General features: G+C 35.5%; 3 protein-coding genes and 1 non-coding gene across 6 annotated transcripts; 1 reads left to right on the forward strand and 3 right to left on the reverse strand.

Annotated features, from left to right (window-relative positions):
• Positions 1 to 107: 107 nt before the first annotated feature.
• Positions 108 to 4,135, reverse strand: LOC7463455 (serine carboxypeptidase-like). The gene is made up of 9 exons (XM_002316356.4): positions 3,718 to 4,135; positions 3,053 to 3,221; positions 2,218 to 2,337; positions 1,812 to 1,955; positions 1,580 to 1,730; positions 1,292 to 1,380; positions 806 to 1,064; positions 588 to 721; positions 108 to 479 (listed from the first exon to the last, which is right to left on the reverse strand). Exons 1-9 carry the CDS (start codon positions 4,062 to 4,064, stop codon positions 351 to 353), a joined length of 1,542 nt encoding a protein of 513 aa, XP_002316392.3. The 5' UTR covers positions 4,065 to 4,135; the 3' UTR covers positions 108 to 350.
• Positions 4,136 to 6,609: 2,474 nt separating this feature from the next.
• Positions 6,610 to 10,182, reverse strand: LOC7463456 (uncharacterized). Of its 2 annotated transcripts, XM_024610016.2 has the most exons (6): positions 10,023 to 10,147; positions 9,483 to 9,561; positions 8,625 to 8,904; positions 7,911 to 7,998; positions 7,072 to 7,138; positions 6,610 to 6,846 (listed from the first exon to the last, which is right to left on the reverse strand). In XM_024610016.2, exons 3-6 carry the CDS (start codon positions 8,746 to 8,748, stop codon positions 6,793 to 6,795), a joined length of 333 nt encoding a protein of 110 aa, XP_024465784.1. In that variant the 5' UTR covers positions 8,749 to 8,904; positions 9,483 to 9,561; positions 10,023 to 10,147; the 3' UTR covers positions 6,610 to 6,792. The 2 variants fall into 2 exon arrangements, with proteins under 2 accessions (XP_024465784.1, XP_002316393.1); XM_002316357.4 differs by lacking the exon at positions 9,483 to 9,561 and having other exon boundaries at positions 10,023 to 10,182.
• A 1,376-nt stretch (positions 10,183 to 11,558) lies between these two features.
• On the forward strand, positions 11,559 to 11,642 carry TRNAY-GUA (transfer RNA tyrosine (anticodon GUA)). Its single transcript is given in 2 exon segments — positions 11,559 to 11,595; positions 11,607 to 11,642. It is a non-coding gene; the product is annotated as a tRNA-Tyr (tRNA).
• Positions 11,643 to 13,699: 2,057 nt separating this feature from the next.
• On the reverse strand, positions 13,700 to 19,089 carry LOC7463458 (uncharacterized). Of its 2 annotated transcripts, XM_024609216.2 has the most exons (14): positions 18,644 to 19,089; positions 18,184 to 18,259; positions 18,010 to 18,099; positions 17,874 to 17,918; positions 17,666 to 17,746; positions 16,943 to 17,036; positions 16,214 to 16,272; positions 15,728 to 15,838; positions 15,482 to 15,618; positions 15,354 to 15,393; positions 15,213 to 15,275; positions 14,726 to 14,916; positions 14,155 to 14,652; positions 13,700 to 14,053 (listed from the first exon to the last, which is right to left on the reverse strand). In XM_024609216.2, exons 1-14 carry the CDS (start codon positions 19,051 to 19,053, stop codon positions 14,050 to 14,052), a joined length of 1,899 nt encoding a protein of 632 aa, XP_024464984.2. In that variant the 5' UTR covers positions 19,054 to 19,089; the 3' UTR covers positions 13,700 to 14,049. The 2 variants fall into 2 exon arrangements, with proteins under 2 accessions (XP_024464984.2, XP_002316395.2); XM_002316359.4 differs by lacking the exon at positions 17,666 to 17,746.
• Between the last annotated feature and the right edge of the window lie 6,819 nt (positions 19,090 to 25,908).

The raw sequence follows: 25,908 nt of genomic DNA on the forward strand, positions 1-25,908 counted from the left end.
TAAGATTTCAGCACAATGCATAAACGATTTACAGTCAGGTAAGAAGACATGCATCCATAAAACTCTCTGATTCTACGAGTCTATAACCTTCAGAGAATCAAAGGCCATTAAACAAACAGATATTTGCAATGTAAGATTTCAGCACAATGCATAAACGATATTACAGTCAGGTAAGAAGACATGCATCCATAAAACTCTCTGATTCTACGAGTCTATAACCTTCAGAGAATCAAAGGCCAAGATACCACATTGTCTAGGATTCTGTTTGATCGGTGAGAAATATAATATTTACAAGCGTAAAGGGAAACCACATATTACGGTCACTCTTAATAAAGCTAGATAAAAGGCAATCACATCTCAGCAACCAATTGCTGGGGCTCCTGTGTGACTTCCGACAATTTGCCTTGAGTCCACCTCTTCAGCATCTCTAATGAAGCCTCGGGCTGGTCCATGGGAACCATGTGCCCTGCATTGTGGACCTGTTGGCAGATGCATTGTGCAACTAGATTAGCACTGATTATAAAATAGAAGCTATCATTTTTGGCAAAAAAGTCAGAGGCTAATTGTTTCGAGAGAAAGAGAGTGACCTTAAGGAATGCGAGAGGCCCATAACTTTTCAGCACTCCAGCTTCTGAACCACTAACTTCAAAAGGAACTTCAGGAGATGCCACAAACTCTTTCTGACCATACCACTCCATGGCATGAACCCATCTTGAATTACCTGCTCATATAATATTTAACCTTAGCCTTGGATAAAAGTTAAATAAATGAAACTCGCTATACCCTGGTAGTTGGTATTACTTACCGAGCCAGTTGCAGATGAGATCATATTCTCCAGCATACACAAGCAACTTGACTCCATCCTCAAGAAGAGCAGGAATGCCCACTTCAAGATTCCTCATCCAGTCTGTAAGCATCGCCATATAGACTGTAGTGCTACAGGAGACAAAGTCTATATCCCCAACACCAAGTGCCTCCTTAACAGATTTCTGGCCCAGAAATTTCTCCATATTTGAGAAGTCATAGCAGAGGCTCCCCTCGCATTTCTTTCTAACATCATAATACTGCAGCGAGAATATATCAATGCTTGTAATTTTTTGGTTGTTTGTTGCACATGTATTCAGTACGCACATTATTTTCATGTCTATGAAAGTGACTCTGATTAACTTCCCTGAGAACATATTTTAATGAATACAGAGAAGAGTTCCTTCGAGGAGAGGGAGGTCCATTGGAATTTGAAAAAAAAATGATGCACATGAACACTCCAACAGGAGGGTTTATGAGGTCTTACATTTATATTACCAGCAACTGATAAGATGCTGCTGAATATGGTATTGCAAACTAAATAGGAGGCCAAGCAAGAGACTGTACCATCAGTGCCTGAGACAGAAAGCACATGTTCAAGCAAGGAACCACGGAGCTAAAATCAATAAAATAAGACCTCATGCACTGAGAAAACTTCGAAGTTTGAAACAACTAATTTGATTGATACAAAAATATGTGATCTAAAAACAATGAAACAATCAAGAAGGAAATTGATCTCTGAAAGGAATTGGAGCAAATTGAGATGCAACATTACCACAAAGCTTTATTGCCACTTCACAGGCTGGAACTATCTTGTTGATGCGATCATGCTCAGCTTGTTTAATTATTCCCATATCCAGTGCATAATCTGTGTATGCTTTATATTGGATTGCAGGATCAGTAAGCCCATTACCAATGGCAAATCCCTGCTCAAAATTATGAATTGCAATTAATAAAAGTTATACAAATCCATCAAAAGTCAGTATTAGGCAAAATCATTTATATACCTTGAGGTTTACATGAATTCCTTCTTTAGCTTTGTTTCCTTTGTGGACCCGAGCTGCAAAAGCAGGAATATAGTGTCCAGCGTATGATTCTCCAGTTATGTAGAAGTCATTCTCTGCCAATTCAGGATGCTCCTCGAAGAAGGCCTGGTGCCATACAAAGAATGCACTTGGTCCTTTCAATATGTTGCGTTAACAAATCTCAATCATTTCAAAACAACCACCCACCAATCCTTTCACGTTTCACAGTGTATGTTTAGTGTCCCAAACTAAGACTAGCATTCAGTATAGTAAAACTTTAGCAATTACAGTTCTTTCCTCAAGCTATTAATATATTAGAAGTTCATGGGATACCAGAATATCATGCTTTATCTCATTTCTTATCACAGCGAAATACAGGATAACTAACCTGTAAGAAGTCATATAGATCATTACTAACTCCACCTTCATTGTGACGAATGTCACGCCTATCACTACTATAACTGTATCCAGTACCAGTGGGTTGGTCAACATATAGAAGATTTGACACCTGCAAAATCATCATAGCAACATGTTAATTCTCTTGTCAGCAAGCAGGCAAGTTGCAGTTTTTCCAACCTCGTTAATGAAAAGGAATAGCGAACAGAAGTGGAGTTAATAGTGCTAGTGACAAACCATTTTTTTTTCCCAGAAAGCAGCGTTATTTTTATTTGTGCCTCATGTATATGCTAATAAACCATCACGACCAAATCAATGCACTAAGAACCAAGTTACAGTGATCCAGGACACAGAAAGTGCAAATGGGAGCCTAGGTGAAGAAAAACAAAATTTTAAAGTGCAATTATAATTATTTTGGTGGCAAATATTCACAAGATGCAATCAAGAAACTTAAACCAAATAAAACTAGTTGTTCACCAAGCAGCTAGTTTAAGTGTTGCCACAATGAAATCATGCAAATTGCAAAGTTTGTAGGTTGAACGGCTACAAGATAACTACAGGACATATCAATGGATTGTTACCCTAGGTCGATTACTGGCCAAAGTTTGTTAAATGATACACAATATGAAACACACTTTTAATAATATGGGGTAAGAAATTGGATATTTGATTCATTTGGCATAACATGATATGATTTTTCACAAATCATATTTTTTGCTAAACTACGGCAAACTTTAAAAAAAGTTAGGAACAAGAAGGAAAAGACTAAGAAACTATAGTCCAATATTAATTATGGCATCGGCTTAAGAGATTTAACAGCATCTTACCTTGTCCCAACCATACTCATTTCGCACAAGTGACAGGTTATTTGCAATAGTGTAAGGACCATTTTCATAAAACATAGCCAATTCACTGCTACACCCTGGTCCTCCTGTCAACCAAATGACCACAGGATCCTTCTTGCTGGTCCTTGATTCAAAGAAAAAGTAGAACATCCTACAAACCACAATTACACCAATAAGTCACCAGTAATTAGAAACCAACAAACAAACTTTTTAAAAGAAAAACCTCCGAAATATTATACTTCACACAAAATGAAAACCTAATCAGACATTCATTACATCATCATCATCATCAATCATCGGAAACCAACTAAATAAAATATTCCACTCTCTCAACTTTCAACAAAATCAAACATCCAATTACACGACACATTAAAAGAAATCTCAAATAATCACTAATCCACTTAATCTCCAACATCAAAAATTCAACCTTTACCCAAAACACAAAACTTCAAGCAAAATCAAACATTCAATTACATAACACATAAAACATCTCAAATAATCGCCAATAAACACCAACCTCAAAAATTCAACCTTAATCCAAAAAAACAAAACTTTAACCAAAACAAGCAAACACAAAAACCAACATAACCCATCTCCCCAAGCAGAAAACCAAAGAAAAAAAACCTAGGGTTTTTAAAATCAAATACCTAGCATCATGAGAATGCTCAATCTTGTAATAGCCAGCATGATGCCCCAAATCATCAACGGTAAAGCTTTCTTCCTCGTCACCAACTACATTAGGAAACCTAAATTTCCTCTCTACAATCCTCTTATTGTGCCCTGACTCGCTAATAGCACCAGCACCATCATCACCACCGCCGATCACGTTGACTTCTGATTTTGGAAACAAATTCAGCTCCCTTATCATCTTCCCTGCTTGTACGGACGGAAAATTCGACCTCTCGAGATTGAGATAAGGATTGTCTGGTATTCTCGCGTGAGATATCGCGATAAGTGACAGGAGAATGACAGAAAGGAAATTCAGGTTCTCCATTTTTCAGGTTCTCCAGGAATGGAGTGACAGATACGAAGGTAAGATCTTTATATAGAGGAAGTGTACTTTAGTTTGTTTTGGAGAGGGATACGTGGCGAAAGCGAAACTACTAGTCTTTAGAGGCCTTTTGGGAACACGTGGCGTTTTTTATAAATTAAAATTTTTGTTTATTTATTTATTTTTATTTTTTTTGTCTTTAGATAGTTTGTATTAATATTAAAAATAATTTTAAAAAAATAAATAACATTATTATTTTAATATATTTTTAAAAAATATTTTAAAAAATAATTATTATTCCATTCTTCAACTCTTTTACTATTTTAAAAAATGTTAGTCGTTAGCTTATGTGTAGGTTAAAGTACATTTTAGTTCTTATATGGCTCTTTAATATTCCATTTGAATCTTGTGGTTAAAAATTCCTTTGATGCCTAGTTTATTTAGTGAAACGTGAATTTTTTTTGAAAAATGAGTTTCAAGAAAAATATTTTTTAAAAAAAATAATTAAAAAAATAAATAAATTGCCTTTTAATGTTTTGTTTCGTCACGATAAGCTTAAAACAATTTTTCTATGTTTAAGAATGTAATGAAAAGTGAGCTAAACATATTTTAATTTTTAGTTATTAAACTCTTTAAAATATATAATTTTTTAGTTTTTAATTTTCTTAGGTATTATCTATTTATTTTAATTTATTTTTGTCATATTTAGTTGTGTAATGCAAAGATAAATTTATCTGTATCTATGTTCGATGCAATAAACAAGGGAAAAAAAAGCGTTTTTACGACCAAATTCATGCCTAGCCTCTTTTTATGGGATAGTCTTGCATAAAATATTACATTTGTACCATGGATCAAAATTATGTCCGTATCAACAATGTTCAAAAACAATCATAAACTACGAGGTCGTTTTAGAAGGTGGAGAAGAATTGAGAAAATAGTCTCTCATTAGATGTTGTTAACATTCAATAATGTTTGCACAATCCGACAAATTGGAGAATCTAGAATTCACATCGAGAACATTTAACTATGGGAATATAAGTGGAATATCTGAACAAATACAAGGACTAAATTAAACTTTCACCCTATGTTAGGGAGCAAGGGAAACGTCAGGGAGACGACGTGTTGGTGTTGACGATGATGTGGTGTCTCTTTTGCTTTGGATTGCGGGCGGTAAGATAGAAGGGGTTTTGATTACGTGAGAAAGGATCCACTGTTAGAAATGTGCATGCAAATTGATTGTATACACAAGGGACTGTTCTGTGTGTGTGTGTGTGTGTGTGTTCTGAAATTATCTGTTGATTTTATGGATTCAATTTGAGGGTTTTGCAAATCTAATTACTAACAAAGAACTTGATTATTTTGTTTGATGAATTTGTTAGGTCTCGAATGATGGTCAAGAGTCTCAAGACTCTAGTCTTTTGAGTTTTGACCAAGAAATGTGGGTCCTAGTGTATACTGATCAATAACTTTTAGATGGGAGATCATGATCGTTAGTTTATTGGAATTCTTGAAGTCAAGGTTATGAATGGTGAAGATCATTTTGGGTGCGACCATCCAAGTTATACTTGGAACAGAAGAAAGTGGGCTTGAATATAGAAGTGGAAGAAGGGGTAGAGATATTTTGATGGAGAGGAACATGAAATTCGTGCGAGTAATGCTATTCTTAGCTTAAATCTTTTCCAAGGTTACTCTCTGAAAAACCTCAACTACATTAGATTTTAGAACCTTGCTAGAACGATGGAAGAAAATCATGGAAGATGTGAAATAACATCGTGGTAGATCTTGAAGATAATTCTTGACTCCTTATTCAAGGATTTTCTTCTTTCCCTTAACAAGGAAGGTGAATTTAACTTTGGTTATCCATAAATCAAAGTCTTTTATTAATTCATTTCAGACAAATCATTTATTCTTCAGATTAGTATATTCATAACAAGGTTTTCTCATGGATTCGAACTTGAGATAATAAAGTAAGAAACAAATCTGTTTACCATCCCACAGTGCTAATCTCCTCGAGGCAACAGAGAAGTTGAAAAAAACAAATATTTTTTAGAATCAACGACAAATTTTGATTCTACCATATGATTTAAAAAAAAACAGCAAGATTAGAGATGTTTATGAATGTTCATTGTCGACATTGCAACACTTCGTAGACAATATCAATGCCATTACATTGTCGTGAACTAGTTTTATATTAATATCAGCAAAGAAAATTGCAGCTATATATTAACACGACTAAATCTCTAGCAATTTTATATAGTATCATGAAAAATTTGGAAGGAATTGCCTAACTTGCAAAGTTGTGCATCATTCTGCATGCGATGCCAAAGCTATCAAGAACTGAACGAAAGGCTTTCACAGTGAATATGCATCATTTTAGCACTGTAGTCGAACCACTATTTTAAAAGATCTGTTTTTTTCTTTTTAAAAAGCTTCAAATTAATATTATTTTTTTAGGATTTTTTTATTGTTTTAATATGCTCTAAATAGGCAGGTTGTTTGCTACCAACCAAAGTAAAATTACATCTGGGATCTGTAATCCAGGTGAGGATAAGCAGGAAATGAAAAATCCTTGCTAGTCTAATTTGAAATCAATTTCAGGTACATGGCTTTCCATATCAGATTCTACATGGAAGAATCAGTTTCAAGAAATCAGGCTGCCTTTTCGGGTTGTCAAAAATCTTTGTATTCTTTACCTTCTATAGTCTCCGTTACAGTAGAATTAAAACACTGTTTAATCAAAGAGGCCTTCATCATGCCATATATCAACTAAAAAATCTACCATCTCCTGCAAAATTCAACAATCAATTGAATTGTGATCAACAACTGCTTGAGAAAATAAGCGTAAAACTAAGTGGAATGTTCTGAATGATCTCAAAGAATCACCAGTCCAAAATCTTTAACCATGATCTTTCCTGCACATGCTCATGCACACTATGACTAAAAGAAGATTCAAATCCAACAAACAACAAAACTCATCTAGTGTAAGTATGCTTGTCAGAAGAGAGCTTACTGGTAAAGGGATTGGCTCAGGGAAGGGCTCGTGAGTTGAGAGCAAATCTTCATAGGTTGTTGACCAGCTGCCAGAAAAAAAATTCTGCTGTTATGTTTCATCTACCAGCATGTGTGGCTCCAAGGATGCAATGTTTGATCCACCATCTCATGTGAAAAATGCTCAAAGATAGTATTTCTTATATTCTCTCATATTGGTTCACACTTAGGTAGGACCATAAGTGGTAATGATCACTAATTTGAGTAGGTACAAGAAAAAAAATTAATAAACAATATCATAATGTCATGAACCAACAGAATATACAAACTAATTGGGAAGACATTAGCGCAGTAGTTAAGGGGAAAAATAACAACAAAGACCACATATGATAACATGAGCCATCAGAATACACAAACTAACTAGGAAGCCTGAACTTTCTCTTGGCGATGTGGCCAGTGTAATGCTGTTAGTCCTACTTATGAAGCCACTTACTAAAAATTCTTTTTTTTTTTTTTCATGTAGGTTTAGGAAGGACCAAAATAGTCCATCAACTCCCTACTTAACTAAGTTGGTACATGCATTTTTTCTTGGCTGAGTGCAGCAGCCTGCAAAATGCATGTCCAACAATTCATCACACTCTCCAAACCTTTTAGTAGTCTCCATTAACCCTGGTAGGGAAGTGCAATTGTTATTCTTATTCTTTCCCTATTAAATGACGAGAAAAGTTTTACTTCATGCACCTACGAAAACACGATATATGAAATTATTCAGACTAAAGAGCTTCAAGGCTTATAGATTTTAAAATCTCTTGGCCACATAAATAGAGCCCATAGCATTCAAGAAGCTTTACAAATGATTACCTTATAATTGGGTCCTTAATCATTCTTTGTGGCTGTTGAGATTGATCTCCAGTCCACTTTCTTCTGCTCTCATGCCATGCAATTGCAGCTAGACAGTTAATTTGGACAGGTTATGCTCATAGAAAAGAATATTATGCATTGAGAGAAACAAGAAAGGACAAATATGAATAGACAAAGGCTTGTTATTTGGATTCACACTAGGAGAGAAAGATGCACAGAAGTCTCAAAACCATGACCAGAGAGGTACTTACCTTTTGAGACTTTCAGACTTGACAAAGAAACCTATACGTCGCATTGATTTAGAAGGGAATACCAAAAGTTTCCAGGCATTATGTTGCACAGAACATAGTCAATAGTATTTACTCAGATTACTCCGTGATAGTCAAGGTTGGAGAAATAAACTTCTTTAGTCTTTCTCCTTAAGAAGCACAAATTCTCAATTGGCATCATGTGTATATTTTACATAGCAAAAGAAATCTCCAACACCACTTCTAATTAAAAAATATGTTACCATGCAAAAGTGATTTCCAACTCCAAAAAAAAGAAGTATAAAAACTCACATATACAAGAACCCTAAAAACCTGCAGATGTAAGACTATATAAAAAACTTGTGTCAAGCAAAATCACCAAGTGAGTTGTTTAGATGAAGATATGCTAGGCAGGAGATGAATCTAGTGAAATTGCTGACATTTATTACTAAGGCGAGAGACTCACCATGATTGATGAACACGGAAGCACTCTTCTCTTTTTCTGTGTGCTCATGTTCTCCATTGGTAGATGTAGAATGCTCTAACGGTTGCTTCTCATTGGAATGGGAGCGTACAGGATTTACCTCCATTGGCTTTAAACTGAATGAGCATTCCCTACGGCACTAACAGAATAACTGTTGACCAGTAGTCCTTTTAACAAGTTCCTTCAGGGATTTATCAGAAGATATAGCTACTTGGAATGAAGCAAGGCTTCCAGAACAACTGCTTAGCATAAAATAGTCCTTCTGTGTGATTGGCAAATCAAAAAAGAAAGGAAACAGTAAGGAAATACGAGTCAGAATGTCCCTTGAATACCAAGTGGCATGCTGGAAAAAAGTAACCACATTCTTCACGCTGGACTAAATATTAAACTAAAGCCAATTTTTCCATTAATCATATTTCTCTTCTTTCTGCAAAATCAATAATCTGTTAAATTTTTCTTTAAATTAATCACTAAAAGTTCCAGAGTCCACTTATGTTAACACAACAGAAGTCCCACCCTAGAAAAGCAGATGCCTTGGTCTTATCAGTATCCATATCCATCCTCTATCCTTCTTTCTAACATAAGATTCCTTGCGGGCACATAACATGTAAAGCGTTGCTTAAACCAAAGACATCATTGTTTGTCAGGCATCATTAGAGATGTTCTTTTCATCTAAATTCACAACAAAATTTTATTCTCACAGTCAACACAAATTCAGATCTGTTGCAAAAGTATCAGCTTTTCCAAATATAAACCCACAAAATGGAATCACCATATATTTACATTTAGTTCTTCACATCCCCACCAAGCCACTAGGAAAAAACAAGGCAAAAGGCCAACCTTTCCATTGCACAATTCACTAAGTTGGGCGCCAAATATTCAACTCAAATTCCACCATGCTACTATGCAATTCCTCGTTCTACAAATCAAATAATCTTTAACACAATAGATTTCAAGAACCTCATCATTCAATTAACTAACTTTCGCATTCTTAAAGCCAGTCTTCTTTTGCTCGTCACATTAGCCACAGTTTCCCTACTTTTACACTGCTCTTCCTGTTTTCTTCTAGTTTTTTTTTTTCCTTAAAAAAAAAAAGCAAAAATACTGTATCCAATAGGTGCTCAAAATGTGAAAACAAATCAAGCAGACCCTACAAAACAGACGCAAGACTTGAAAAAACAAACCCCATGAGCTCAAAACCATACCCAGAACCCAAAAACATGTCCCAGATTTAACAAAGCATGCATTTAGCCAATCTTTTTTTCTTTTTTGTTAAAAATAACAAACCCATTATGGTTTAAAAACGTAATCTTAAGCAAAAAGAAATCGAAAACCCAAAAAAGAATTGCACCAAGAAAGAAAGAAAAGGTTGGGCCATACCTCGCTGCAGATTCTTTACAAACGCATTGGATTCTTTTAGTGTTTATTTTAGAGAGGGAGAAAGAGAGGGGGGAGGAAATTAGGAGAACGCTCGGTTTTGACTTCTGGTAGTTATTGGCTCATGGTATGGTAATGATAATATAATAATCTTTGTATTAAAAGTAGAAGTCATTTTCTCCGGCTCAAGACTGTTCGAGGAATAACTATAATATTTAAACATATTTTTTTATATTTTTTTTCATTTTATATTTGTCTCTCGTATTGGTAATTAATCCTAAAACACACTAAAATTTCTCTCTCTAGTATACATTATCCTTTTGCTTTAATTTTTTTCTAACAAATATAAATATTTCCAGATCATCTTTCCTATTAAAAATTTAAGACTAAATCTGTCTTGGATTATCTATATCTAGATTAAAGTTTTTTATTTAATTTTTATTTAGTATTTAATGCAATCTTATTCTTACCTTAATTTTAAACCCTCATGGGTAAAAAAATGTCTTTTTAATATCTCTTTCCAGCTGACGTGGATTTGATATGGAATATTTGGAGTGGATGAGCTAAATTGTCTTTGTACCATAGTGACTGATATGCCCTTCACCTACTGCTCAATCCGATGAAAGGTGTATAATCAATGGGTGTCTTGGTCATTTCAAACTTGTACCAATCCAAAATCAACATCTACTTATACCACATGCTGTATTTTACTCTATCTGCCCTTTGCTCGCAAATCTGTCGTCTAGATTAAGGACAGAGGTTTGAACTTGAAACCTAATTTTTGGTGAAGAGTCACGGCTATAGTGGGGATTATGGCATGAGAAATTAATTGGATCTCGTAACTTATTATGTTCGAGCTTGTTTAGAAATATAGTACAAATTATATTTTTAAAAATTTTAAATTTATTTTTAAATAATTTTTTAATATATTTCTAGATCATTTTGATGTGTTAATATTAAAAATAATTTTAAAAAAATAAAAATAAAATTATTTTGATGTATTTTCAAGTAAAAAATATTTTGAACCGTCACAGTTATTACAATTCCAAACAGATGAAAAATAGAGTTTGAAGTATAACTTATTTTATATTTAATTATACTTTATTTTTTGTTTCATTTTTAACCATCTATATCATTTATTAGTATTTTTTTTTATTTGACAAAAGGGTATTTTAGAATCTAACTTAATTGTTGGTTAAAATTAAGTTTTTCTATACAAAATTTATCTTAAATATTAGTTTTAAGATTTAAAATAAAAAAATCAAGAAAGAAAAAAGTAAAATTCCCTCACCACCAATCAATTGAAAATGTACAATTTATTAGTACCTTAACCGACAAGCAATCTTATAAAATTGAATCGAGTTACTGTGTTTATTAGATTTCCAGGACTAAAGAAGGTTATCTTAATTTCTCCTTTTGCTCGAACAAACCATCACCCCTAAGTAACAAAGCTTTGATGCCACATTCACTCACCATCCAACGGGGTCAAAACTCTTCTGAAAACGACTACATAGGCTATCTCGAACTACTAACAATAAACCGACCTTAGCTCAGTTGGTAGAGCGGAGGACTGTAGTGGTTTCTGTAATCCTTAGGTCGCTGGTTCGAATCCGGCAGGTCGGAATTTTTTGCCTCCTCAAAACTTCCCTCATTTTTGACCCATCAAAATTTCGACGATTTGAAAATATTTTCCTTTCTTTTTTTTTTCTTTTTTCGATTTTCCTTGAAAATTCCTTAAATTACACTTTACAAAAGATTAAAATCCTTGAAAAAATTACATTTGGCTAGATTACCAGGAGAATATCTGATACTCATGGGAGGACCAAAACCTTTTGGTTTCCAAATTTCTTCATCTTATGCAACTTAAAATGCTTTGACATTTCCAGACCATGCACGCATTTTCTTCCCCTGCTCTGTCCTGAACACCTCTTCGGTACGTGACAATAAGCAACATCTTGTTTTATGAACAATACATATCTAGTATCGAATTTTGCAGAAAAGGTACAAGTTTTGTCATTCTAAATATTCCTGTGCCCTGGTTAGAAGATGCTTAACATCATCGATCAGGTGATGATGCGGTTCCAGGTTCTACAGGCAAACAACAGGAAGCAATTCTCCATCACTTCACTGCTCACTGCAAAAGTAATACGCAGCCTGACATCGCAAAGCAATGAAAAAAGCTATTGAATTAAAATAAAATGAAACTTGAAAAGAAAGAAACGCAAATTTCTGCCAGATAACTTATCGTGAATGGAAGGTTTCATATCTTCCATTAAATAAATTACAAACATCAAGAAGAACAGGTACAACAGAACAAAAACGGTTGCCTGCTAAATTCTGGATGTCTATAGCCGCAGGTCATTTCACACTCAGAACTCACATTTGAACTGTTGGGACTTGGGAATGAATAAAAGAATATCACACAGGCAATGATGCATTGCTGCCCGTCTTCATCTTCGAAAGAGAACCTTCTTTGATATGATGCTGATTTGTCAAAGTGAACATATCGTGATTCTGTATAATGGCAGATGATTACAGGTGGTGATTGTAACTGCCTCAGATTATTCCCGTAAAGGGTTATCAATGTGCACGATGAAAAAATATTGTGAATGTACAGTGTTGTGTAAGAAAGCTCCGGAATCATCCTTCTCCGTCGCCACCAGTCTGGAACTTCCAATCGCCTATTTCTATGTACAGCAAGTTGAACCCCTGGAAGCTTGTGCTTTACCTGCTTCCATAACATGTCGACTGCATCTTCTTTCATTGGGGGGGTACTGGAATTCAAAGTGATGGGAGATCTTCTTAAACTGCCTCCACATTTTAATCCATCTGTCCTTTGGAAATTGCCGGAGCTGATTAACCATGTAGTCTGGTTGTATTGCCTCGTTTATAGAGAAGAAAATTGAGAATTGGCTATAGTCAATCTCATCCTTACAGGGGAGCTCGATTTGATCACCCATGATGATTGGAACACAGTGGCTAACAATAGCATCGAAAAGCCTTTAGTTGATGAACGAGGAAGGAGTGTCTCCAGCAATGAGTGTAGACAGAACTTCGATGAACGCATCCCTTTAGTTGACTGGTATTTCATGAATGAAAATGAATGAGAAAAAAAAATTAAAGAAATTACTTGGATAAGAAATCAAATGACTTGGGGCTACCCTATATTGAGAAAATGACAACGTAAATTTTTATCATCTCCATCACTGAGTTCATAAATTAATTAACTTCCATAAATGCACCATCTCATTTAACAAGTGAATTTCAGTGAAGTATTTACATATGTCCTAATTTAAATTAATGTAAGAATAAGAAAGAGAGAGTCGTATGCTTCAAGGGAAAAAAAAAAAAGAAAAAGAAGAATACAGTTGATAAATTTGTCTATCATCTCTCCTTCCATTTTTAAAACATCTCCGTGAGATGGAAATGTATAGTTTTTTCATGTTAAATCCCATACCAGATTCATTTAAAAAAAACAAAAGAAGAAAATCATAAGGAAAGAAGCAAATGAGCTTTGAATCATAGTTATAAAATTCAATCCAAAACTCGAACTCGAATTGTGAATTAGTTGAGTCAACTCTCGAGACAAAAATCAACCCAACAAATATTTCTAATTTTTTAAATGAAATAACATCATTTTAATTTTTTTTTAAATCCGGTTTAAAAATTAAATCAATGGATTGCATAGCAGGATTGGACCGAGTGTTATAAATATGCTAGAAACACCTGAAATACTAAACAAGTAGTCCAGTCACAAAACAAAACCAAAGGCCACTTGCTTGAATCCCAGGATACATTCAAGCACAATTGCAATTTGCACTTGTTCTAATTCTGCTAATCTCTCCCGCCAAATGTTTTTCTAAGATGTATGTATCCCTTCTACTATAATATACACATCATGTACAATCTAACTGGCTATCTATTTACATGAACATCGCATATGCTTGAATATACTTAGATTCACTACTCTTGTATCTTGCGACTCATCGAGAAAATTGTAAACAAGACCTCGAAAGTGCTCCAAAAGTCTCTACCTGATCATTGAAAAAGGTAGCATAAGATAAACAGAGTCCGTGAGCTATACTCATCAGATAACAAAGTTACAGCAGTATAGGTTACCATCAGATAAACATACCTCTTTTGTAACAGTTCCGCGGAAAAAAGTTGCAGTTTGTCTTCGCTCACAGAGCCAAGAATACCTGTGTCCTGGTTATGCGCATACTTCACATCAAGGATGGGGTGATGATGTGGTTTAAGATTCTGGGTCACATTGAAACTTGGTAATTCTTTCAACCTCAATCCTCGGGTTGCTTCATCTCCATAGGCAAACAAGGGGAAGCAATTCTGCATGTTTATAATCGCAGTCCTTGCCATTTGACCATTGCTTAAATAGGCAGATGTAGATCCCAAGTTACGATAATGGCTATCAGCTATTCTCTTGACAAGAAGTTGAGAACACAGTGTGGCTGATCCTGGAAAAGGGGATGAATCTGGATCTATACATTGGGAATTAACCGTAGCATTTGATTTCTTGGATTTGGGATGATATGAAGCAACAATGTCATCGCTTAATGGACCATAAGCAAGTGAAGTGCAAATCCCTTGATTTTCAAATCCAGGAACCAGAAATGGCCTTCAGCAAAAGTAAAGGCAAGTCAGGACTGGCCATCCAAATTATTTATGAAAATGAAGTTCAAGTTGACTACCTTTTTCCAGCATCAGTGTTCCAGACGCATGGTCCCAAAGAGGAAGCTGTAAGCAGTTTCTGAGAATTGGAACCAAGAACAGGGTTTTGTGCAAGGGGGTGCATAGTGTGAATTGGCCCGGGCACTGGTCCAACCATGGACTGCAGAGGATTCAGGGTCCCGCGCATGTCAAATACTAAAAGCATGCCATTCTGCAAAATAAAATAAAAAATGATAACATTGAAGCAGTTGTAGAACGTCAAATACCTAAAATATCTGATGGACGTCTAGCAAGTGGAAGAGAAAACAGAGAGAAGAGAAGGGCTTCATCTGATGATTCAAGGCGGGAATCCTAACAAAATTTTAGAAGTGGAGGAGCATGGTGCCATCTAACTTTTCACTCTCTCAATAATATCAAGCAATAAAACTAAGAATATGATAATCTTTCGAATATTGTGAATTACATCACTAAAATATATGGAATGCTATACACAATTAGGGATCAAACCTGTAAGCCAGCATACACATAATGAGGGCTGTTTAGATCCCATGAACATGACCAAGCTGGGACCTGGAAACACAACTTGTAGGGTTAGGAATATCCAGAAAGGTTAAATTGGGAAAATTTAAATAGTCAAGGAAGCCAAACCCTTAGATTATAGGTCACGACAATATTGTTGCTTTCCATGCTAAAACAAAAAAGAACTTGAGTTCAATTAGTTGCAATAAAGAAGTCCAAAAAATGAACTCACTGAACAAAAGGACACAATGATTCACCTAAGTATTGATAATTTCTTCCCAAGTGAAGCCAAAAGGGTGAGTTTACCACAAGGAGAAATTTGTATATCCTTGACAGCTTTGGTGCTAGGAGGAAGCTGTATATCTTCATTTTCACGAGGATTAATCAAGTTAATCTGTAAAAAAATAAACCTTAAACCCATCAAACTTCAAACAGTATAAATCAGATGTGTGTGAATGTTACTAAACTCAGGTTTGTTCTCCCTGTTCAACCAAGAAGTTTACCTTGTTGAGCATATGCATCCCACCCATCCCAGCAATTCTTCGAGTGAGAATCAGATTTTGATAAGAGAAGTCCATGGCAAACAGCCTTCCACCTTCTATGGCCAACTCATGCTGTCAAGGTTAACAACTATTCAACAAAAGAAACAACTTGAAACATAACACTAAGAGAAACCATGGGATTTAAAAGACCACAACCATGTATGGGAGAAAAGAACATATAAAGTGAACATATTCAACAAAATGGGGGAAAACTTGATGGGCTGATGTTGTAAAAGTCTATCAGATAACATTCCAATTCTTTCTTGTCATATATAATGTTCAAACATTATCTAGGAACACACGGTCACCATTGCATCATAAACTCTTAATTAGCCTTTCATACTAACAGTCTAACACTCACATGAAAAAATTTAACTCCAGAATAGTTGAAACAGGCACCCATCGTGTTTAAGAAAAATAAGGAAAGAACAACAGAAACAAACAGACCTGTAATTTAAAGTTGCAATGGAGGAGTTGTTTGGAAGAATATGAGCCGAAGGAACATCCTGCATTATCGAATAACAGCAATTAAAATCAACCTCTAATTCTGTCATGTTGTCACACTATAGAATATCAGATTCATTGAAGAATAGCAGATTTCTTCCAGATCAGTAAAACACACATACGATTTGTTTGTAAATATTAAGGAATAGGAAGGTTGCATTATTTCACAAGAATGATTCAATTCACAATGCTTAGGAAACCTTCTACAACTAAAGATGGTAAAAACCAGATATCAAGAAGGTAATATATATGTGTATCTGCTTTGGAAGCTAACAAGTTGTAAAATGCTTGGGAGAAATCATACAATTAGACTGAAAAAAGAATCTTTACTATTTGTAATCGACGTTTTAAGTTTTTTAAATCCACATTTTACTAGTAAGTCTTTTACTGGTTGTACATCTGCATTTTCACAACTCCTATTGTATATTTTTGAATTGTCATGCAATTTTAACTACATAACTCAGCCATGTCTCCTATTACTTAGCAACAAACTTCCATATGAATGTGCTTATCAGGCAATGGATTAGTCAATCAAAACACTCAATATAAAGATGAACTGCACAAAAAGATATGAAATCTTAGTTTGATTGAACAAGGAAGCCAACAGAGATGAAAATGAAAAATATATGAACTGCAATCATATTCATTAAGTTAATCATGCAGAGATATTACCAGATTGTGCACCCTGAGCTTCTTTTGCATTAAAGAATTGATGAGGTTTACTTCCCATCTGCTCAAATGATGTGTTCTCTGTACAAGCTGGTTTCTGGAAAACCAAAATCAAGCCCGTTAGGACAGAAAAGGGGAGAATGAGGAAAGCCTTATAAGAAACTAAGACAAGCTACTATGTAAGGATACAGCATGCTCGAATCAGAAAAAGTTTGATGCATCAAGAGAGCATGGCTGCTAGGAGAAAGTTATTGATACTTTTAAAAGAAAGTAGATCATTAAGAAACTCAATACCATAATAAGTAGGAATTTAAGATGACATCTTTAACATTTGTCATTGAAAGCTATTGTTTATACATTTAATATTTTTAGGGAAAGTTAACTTCCAACAGAAAACAACAGTGTGATGCACCCAGGAAATTAAGATAGGAAAGAGATAACACGGCGTTATTACTTTTCGTATCATAAAAAGGAACTGATTTTTAAGACCTTGGAGCATTCAGGACTTAAGCCACGAGAATTAGATCCAGGAATTAAAAATCACAGTTAAAGATTTCAATTGGAAGACAAAACAAGATTCTCTCAATGACTATTGACTAGAGGCCCATAACCATAACTGACTCTTTATCGACTATCTAACTACCCCATATTCTTTAGAAATATCTCTACAATTTCTGAAATTCTGATTAAAAAGATTAAGCAGTATGCCATCAAAGTAGATCATACTTCCTTGAGGTTGCGTAATAACTTGAGCAAATTATCTTGTATTTCGAGCAAGTTATCTTGTATATCAAGCAAATCAGATTTCTGCATATAAAAGGGGGGAAATTATAGAATATCAGTTGCTGTTCTTGCAACAGACAAACTAGAACAAACATCCAAAAACAAAATAGAGTATTTTGTATATCATAACCATCGTCATTAATTATCTTACCTCTGTCTTAAGGGAGCCAATTTCATCCTCAAGAGATTCAACTTTCTGCAGAAAGATAAATCTTTATTTAGTTTATATTTCTACATATTTACACAGAAAAAAATGTCATTCCCAAAAGACAATGCCCGAGTACAACCTTTTGTAGCCCTTCATCAATAACTACCACTGGTGTTGTATATAGCTTTCTAATATCCTTGAATTTGCACTTTGCATTGCATTGAGGACACTACGAAGAAGAAATACACCAATGGATCAAGAAAGAGATAAATGACAGCTTCTATAAACTTTTCAGTAGATGACAGGAGTATACCTTCGTAGTAGGCACCGGTCGTTGAAGCCACTTACTAATGCAAGAAAAACCGTACAAATGTCCACAAGGAAGGCAGCTGCCACATTTAATCATTCAAGTTAGATGATTGGGCAAATACATTAAGCAACAATCAAAATAAACTATAAAATAAAGGTGAAAAACTAAAAATATGAACCCATTTTTCAAGATAACAACAGAATTTAGCATTCATCACAATTATCTGCAGTTTAATTGCTTTATATACCACATATTTGAAACAAAGTCCACATTCCAAGAAAACCCAGAAATTAATCATCTTCAGTTGACAATCATTAATCATAAATTCAAGAACATGGTCACTGATTACTTTGTGCATTATTATTGGGGGGGGGGGGGAACTAAACAAATTTTGATCACCAATCATTAATAAAAGGCTTAAAGAACAACCCTTGTAAAATCATGATCAGTTACTTTTTCTAACCTGACTTGATGATCACCTTCAGACCTCCAAGGCTCCATACAAATAGCACAATTCAATCCATCCAAATCATATTCCTCCACTGTATCTTCTCTTCTCTTTGCTTCTTCAACAGTACCCTCATTCTCTTTCCTTGTTAAAGAAAACCCATCTCTCTCTTCTATTCTTCTTTCATTGCTTCCTCTTTCTCCTCCTTCTACAGATTCACTGTCAATCACCATCGGAGTACTCTGATCACCATCACCATAAGTGGTAGATGATCTGGAAGAACGAAACATAAATGGAACTTCTCTTCCACCTTGTTCTTGTGGTCGAATTTCTATACGTAAAGACGCTAACATTGTACCGATGTTTTCTTGTCTGTTTGTTGAACCAAAAGATAAGTAACTGTTGCCATGGCCGTTGTCAGCCATGGCTAGACAAGAAACAGAGACAGGACTTGGTTGGTTTTTTTTCCTTGCATATTTATTGGAGAGAGGCTCTTCTTATATATGACTCGAGTTACCTGACTTAACTTTGACTCTGGGTTTGTCCATTGGTCAAACTTGAGTCGGGTTTCTGAGAATTTATTTACCGTTGGATCATCATAAGTTCTTAAGATTTGACGGTGATTGTTTAGATTTTGACAAGTGAGGTGACCTGTATGGAGCTGAAGGGTACACTAGTTTTCCTCGCGTTCGACTTTATTAATGAAAAAGAAAAGGTCGTGGGATTCCGGTGCCTTTGTCATGTTGTGACTTGCAAGCCATGAAAATAAATAAATAAATAATTCATTAGGGATGACCTCAAATTAGTATCCAATTTTTAAGCTTTTTTTTAATTTGATCCCGAACCTGTGTTTTATGTAATCTGGTCCCCAATCTTTAACCTTAATTTGATCCTTCTCGACCAATATGCCTAAATTTGCCTACAGGCTGGGTACCAAATTGAGAAAAGGCTCAGGCACATTTGATGGTGGAAGGGTCAAATTGTGAAATATTTTGTAGATTAGGGATCCAATTGAGATTGTGGATTCAATTAAGGAGATGCCCCCAATTTATCACATACTTTGTTATGCTAGGATTAACAAGAACAGGAAAAAAAAGAGGAGAAAAAACATAACTGATAATTGCACGCTCCGATATTTTGTTAGCTAGAGAAGAAAATTTCTTATAAAATTAAGAATGTTAATGAATATTTATGATTTTAGTTTCTATTATATTTCTATTATGTTTATTATTTATTGAATAAGAATTAAAAAAATATATTCTATTTATGATTTTGAATATTCATTCAATTACTTATTATCCACGTATAATTTATAATTAAACATAAAAATAAATTAACACACACAGTGCACGAACAGAATATAATTGTAATAATCGCCATTCCTAAATAAAACTTTCATAAGGCAACTGATAGCTATTAACTTCAGTTTGTTTTTAAAAAAAAAGTATTTTTAAAAATAATTATATTTTTTTATTTTATTTTAAATTAATATTTTTTTTATATTTTCATATCATTTTGATGTGCTAATATTAAAAATAATTTTTAAAAAATAAAAAAAATTATTTTAATATATTTTTAAATAAAAAATATTTTAAAAAACAATTATAACCAAACTTTTAAAATTGGTTTGTCCTAACTTATATGGCCTGGGTTCTGGTAGCATAATGGGCTTCCGAATTTCTTGGACTTCTTTTATTTTTCCACAACAAAGCGAGTTCACATCTCATAAGGCCCAACTCCAGAATTTACAGCTCATCGGCCCAAGATAATATATTTGGTCCAAAAGATATTCTGTTCGTCCACTCCTACAGCTCAGCTCCCATATATTATTTTTTTCACAAATCGGGATTTTGATGTTGTACCAGTAATTTATTTATTTATTTATTTATTTATTTAGACAGGTACTTAGTTTTACACATTTTGCAAACTAACAATCTCTGTTTCTTCTCCATGATATTTTTAATAGAGATTTTGCTCACGTTTTCTGATTTCTTAAAACGAGCATTAATTAATCTGCGCTTTATTTCTTTATTTATTTTTATCAGGGATTGACTTGTGCTCTTAATTCTTAACAATATATTTTATATTGTTGACTACTTAAACCGTGTAATAAAGGTCCATTATATTAATTAAACAAAGCATTCCTTGTTTACTACTACTATACGTGTGAATTCAGGAACGAGAACCATGCTCTGCCTAACTACTGTACTACTCTAGTTATTGAACACCGTGCCTCAACATTGTATTCTCTCTCTCTCTCTCTCTCTATATATATATATATATATGAACAGGAAGAAGACCGTGCCTTAATGGAAAAACCTTTTCATTGTTTAATAGGGTTGGATTTGGACCACTCCACTTACATGCCGAATTCAAAGCCTCTCCCTTATAAATACCGCCTCTCCTATCATCCTTCTCCATCCCTCATCCGAGTGTTCTTCTTCCATTCGAACGCTAACCCAATCAACATCTCCTGGTCTCCTCTCTGAAGATGAAGTTCCTGCACATTTTCTTTGTTCTTATCATCATCACATCTCATGTCCTCGACATTGCTTCATTTCCACTCGAGGAAGATCAAGTTCACTATAATATTGACAACGAAGTGATTGAAAGCTTTTCTCCTCGCCAAAATAGAGGAGTTAGCCGCTTTCTTGCTCGTCACAAGAAACCGAAAAATCGAAAACTAACTTGTAATAAGTTCCCTAGGATTTGTCACGCCAAGGGAAGCCCAGGACCTCATTGCTGCAAGAAGAAGTGTGTTAATGTGTTAGCCGATCGTCTAAATTGCGGCTTATGTGGGAAGAAGTGCAAGTATAATGAGATATGCTGTAATGGAAAGTGTGTGAATCCATCGTTCAATAGGAGACATTGCGGGGCTTGCAACAATAGCTGCGGCGGCAATGGGAACTTATGTGTTCTTGGCCTTTGCAACTATGCATGAACTAAGAGCAGTGGATAACAGTCTTTGATTCATTTATTTTACATGCAATTCTTTGTTTATCTAAGCAAGAAAGTTAATATAAATTTAATTTTGTATACCTTATTATTATTAATTAAAAATAAATCTATCTCTAAAATAATTTTAAAAAATAAAAGGAAGAGATAATGGAAGAGATATAAAATAATTATTTTACATGCAATTCTTTTGTTTAGCATAATGGAAGAGATATATATAAAAGGAATAAAAATAAATTTAATTAAAAATATAAAATAAATCTATCTCTAAAATAATTTTAAAAATAAAATGTATTTTTTCAAAATAAAAAAAAATAAAGATACAATTTCTATCTTTTATGTCCGAAAATAATAATGAAACGCTATGTGAATGACGTCATCTTGCAATAATTAAAACAATTAATATATATCATCATCTCCACAGTGCTTCCTCCCCGATCTTCACAGATCACCCCGCAGTTCATGCTGGGAAAGAATTCATTTAAATGTCTAAAGTGTGAAAATTAGAGGTTGCTTGCAATCCTGCTAGTTTCACTCTCCGTTGAAAACACAAGATTAACTTTCTCTTGGTGTTGTGTATGTGAAATGTTAACATGTAACTTCAGTAGTAGATACAGAGAGGTTGAGTGAGAGACGAGAGAAAAATGAAAACCTTATTAACCTTCTTCTTTTCTGTTATTCAATCTTCTTGCTTTCTATAGTTAGTTAGTTATTTATATATACATGCACTGTAACAACTTAACTGCATGTAACTAACTTTTCTAACTAACTAACTAACTAACAGATTTATTAACCAATATTACACTTGTCATTCACTGTACTCTAACATCCTCCCTCAAGATCAGGCTCGTGAAGAAGTAAGCCTGAGATTGCAGCAATGAGTGCGAAATAGAGGGGCACTCAACCCCTTCGTGAGGATATCTGCAAACTGTTCCCGTGAGGAGACAAATTGGACTGACAATTGCTTCTGTGAAACACGTTCACGAACAAAATGCACATCAACCTCAATGTGTTTGGTCCGTTGATGCTGAACAGGATTAAAGGATAGAGCAATGGCAGAGAGATTATCACAGAACATAACAGGAACATGAGGTAAGGTAATATGCAGGAAGACTAGTAACTGCTTGAGCCAATCCACCTCAGCTGCAGTAAAAGATAACGCACGATACTCAGCTTCTGTGGATGATCTGGACACGGTTTGTTGCTTCTTGGAGGACCATGATATAGGATTGTTTCCCAAAAAGATCACCAAACCAGTCGTGGAGCGTCGGTCATTAGGGTCCCCTGCCCAATCAGCATCACTGAAAGCCTTTAACTGCAAATCTCCCTTTGTATAAGAAATACCAACATGCAATGTGCCCTTAAGATAACGTAAAATTCGTTTCACAGCAGTGAAATGAGACACCATTGGATTCTGCATAAATTGGCAAACTTGATGCACAGAAAATGCAATGTCAGGACGTGTAAAGGTCAAGTACTGCAGAGCCCCTACAATGCTGCGATATACTGTAGGATTAGGATATGGTTCCCCATCCTCTTTGAGTAGGCGATGATAAGGGAGACATGGAGTATCACATGGTTTAGCATCAACCATCTCAGATTTAAGCAGCAAATCCTCAACGTATTTAGATTGGGACAGAAACAGACCAGTAGAGGTGTGAGTAATCTGTATGCCCAAGAAATAATGAAGGGAGCCTAAGTCCGTGATATCAAACTCAGTAGTGAGAGCTCGGATAACCTGTAAGATTGCTGCAGATGCACTGCCTGTGATGATAATATCGTCCACATAGAGTAGCAGCACTACGATATGAGGACCAACATGCTTGACAAACAAGGAAGAGTCAGAATAGGTTGTGGCAAAACCTAAGGAAGGCAGAAACTGAGTAAATCGATCATTCCAGGCTCTAGGCGCCTGTTTTAGGCCATAGAGGGATTTATGCAGTTTGCATACAAGCTGAGGATGCAATACATCTTCAAAGCCAGGGGGCTGAGACATGTAAACTTCTTCTTGAAGGATGCCATGCAGGAATGCATTTTTGACATCTAGTTGTCTGAGGGGCCAACTGAAATGAGCAGCAAGTGCAAGAACCAGGCGGACGGTGGCAGGTTTCACCACAGGACTAAAGGTGTCACCATAATCCAAGCCAGGTTCTTGACTAAACCCTTTTGCAACCAGCCGTGCCTTGTGTCTAGCAATAGATCCATCCGAATGACGTTTAATCTTGAAAATCCACTTGCATCCCACCAAGTTCCTTTTTGCTGGTAAGGGAACAAGACTCCAGGTGCCTTGAGTATGTAAGGCATGAATTTCATCTTGCATGGCCTGTAACCATATAGGAGCTTTGATAGCAGATTTGTAAGTAGCTGGTTCTATCAAAGACAGATCAACTGCACTGGAGTCCTGAATACTGGCTAAGAAGGCCTTCCGTTTATTAATGCCACTTTTGCTTCTGGTTTGCATAGGATGCAAATTTAGAGAAGGAATGGACAGGACCACTTGCAAGTTGTCAGGAGTAAATGCAGTAGAACTGATACTAATATCAGGCGCCACAGGAGGAGGAGAAGAAGCTTGAGTGGAAGCAGTAATGGATCGAGGACTAGGAGAAACTGTAGATAAAGCAGGTGTATGGTAGGAAGGAGAACCAGGGAAGGAAGGAATAACTGTGTTCTCTGTATTAACAAGAAGCACAGGACATGTGGAGGAGGAATATGATGGTGAGGACTGAACTGTGGGTGAGGAGATATGGGAGGATTCAGGATATGGAAATTGTTTTTCATCAAATATAACATGTCTTGAAATAAACAATCGTAGAGTAGGCACATGATAGCACAAATAACCCTTGTACTTGATGCCATATCCAAGAAACACACACTTTGATGTTTTTGGCTGCAGTTTGCTATGATTATAAGGGCGAAGGAGAGGAAAACAGGCACAACAAAAAATCCTAAGGTGATTAAGAGCTGGGGAAGACCCAAATAACATCTCAAAAGGAGACTTGTGAAGAAGAACTGGAGTGGGCATTCGGTTGATGAGGTATGTAGCTGTTAAACATGCATAAGACCAAAATTGAGATGGTAATTTGGCAGTGTGCAATAGAGTTATTGTGGTCTCCATAATATGTCTATGTTTCCTCTCAGCTACCCCATTCTGTTCAGGGGTGTGTGGACATGAGAGGTGATGAACAATGCCTTTGTTAGTGAGAAATTGTTTCAGACGATTGCAGGTGTATTCCCCCCCCCCATCAGTCTGCAGAGTTTTAACAGTGGCAGAGTGTTGTGTAACAAGATAGGAATGGAAGGCAACAAATGTAGAAAACAGATCAGACTTATTGACCAAGGGAAATAACCAGCAATAACGTGTACATTCATCAACAAAGATAGTGTAATATTTATAACCATCCACTGAGATACATGGTGCAGGTCCCCATAAATCAGTATGGATAGTGGAAAATGGAGAAACGAATGTATGATGATGCTTAGGGAAAGGCAGTTTGCTAACTTTCCCTGCAAGACAGGGATGACACATCATAGGGGAAGAAGTTTTAGGAACATGAATATGAGCTTTATTCAGCATGAGAGAAACGACAGAATTTGTGGGATGTCCTAACCTATGGTGCCATAGATTGGACTGAACAAGTTGGCCAAGAAATGCCTGAGCTTGTGATGGCTGAGTAGAAGACGCTGGTGAAAAAGCATGGATAGGATATAGGCCATTACTGCACAAGCCTCTGTAAAGAATCCTCCTGGTGGCTTTGTCCTGAATCCAAAAGCAAAATGCATCAAAAATAAGCCAGCAATTATTATCAAGGCAAAGCCGATGGACTGATAATAGATTCTGAGTTAATTGAGGAACAAGTAGCACAGAAGCCAACTTGAGTGAAGACATAGAAGAATTAATGACAGACTGACCAACATGAGATACTGTCAAACCTTCACCATTGGCAGTTTGAATTGTGTCTGTGGTTGGATATGGTGAGGCCAATGTCAGATTATTCAAATCTGCTGTCATGTGATTAGTGGCACCAGAATCAGTGAGCCATACTTGAGAGGATCCTGAAGCATTGGATGCTGGCGGTGCAGAGTTGACCATGGTGTGCATGGCTTGCATAGTAGGCTGTGAGTCTGGAAAACGAGCAGAGGAGAATGAGAGATGTGGTGATGGGGCTCGATATAAGGAATGCTGCATAGTTGGTGATTGTGTGGGATAGGACTGCTGAGAAGGATAAGCAGGAGTAGGATGCATGCCAATATAGTTTGGTCCTTTGTCATTATAGAAGCAGAACCAGGTAGTGTGATTAGGTCTGCCACATATATGACATTTAGGT

The sequence above is a fragment of the Populus trichocarpa genome, chromosome 10, assembly GCF_000002775.5.
Source record: "Populus trichocarpa isolate Nisqually-1 chromosome 10, P.trichocarpa_v4.1, whole genome shotgun sequence".
NCBI lineage: Eukaryota > Viridiplantae > Streptophyta > Magnoliopsida > Malpighiales > Salicaceae > Populus > Populus trichocarpa.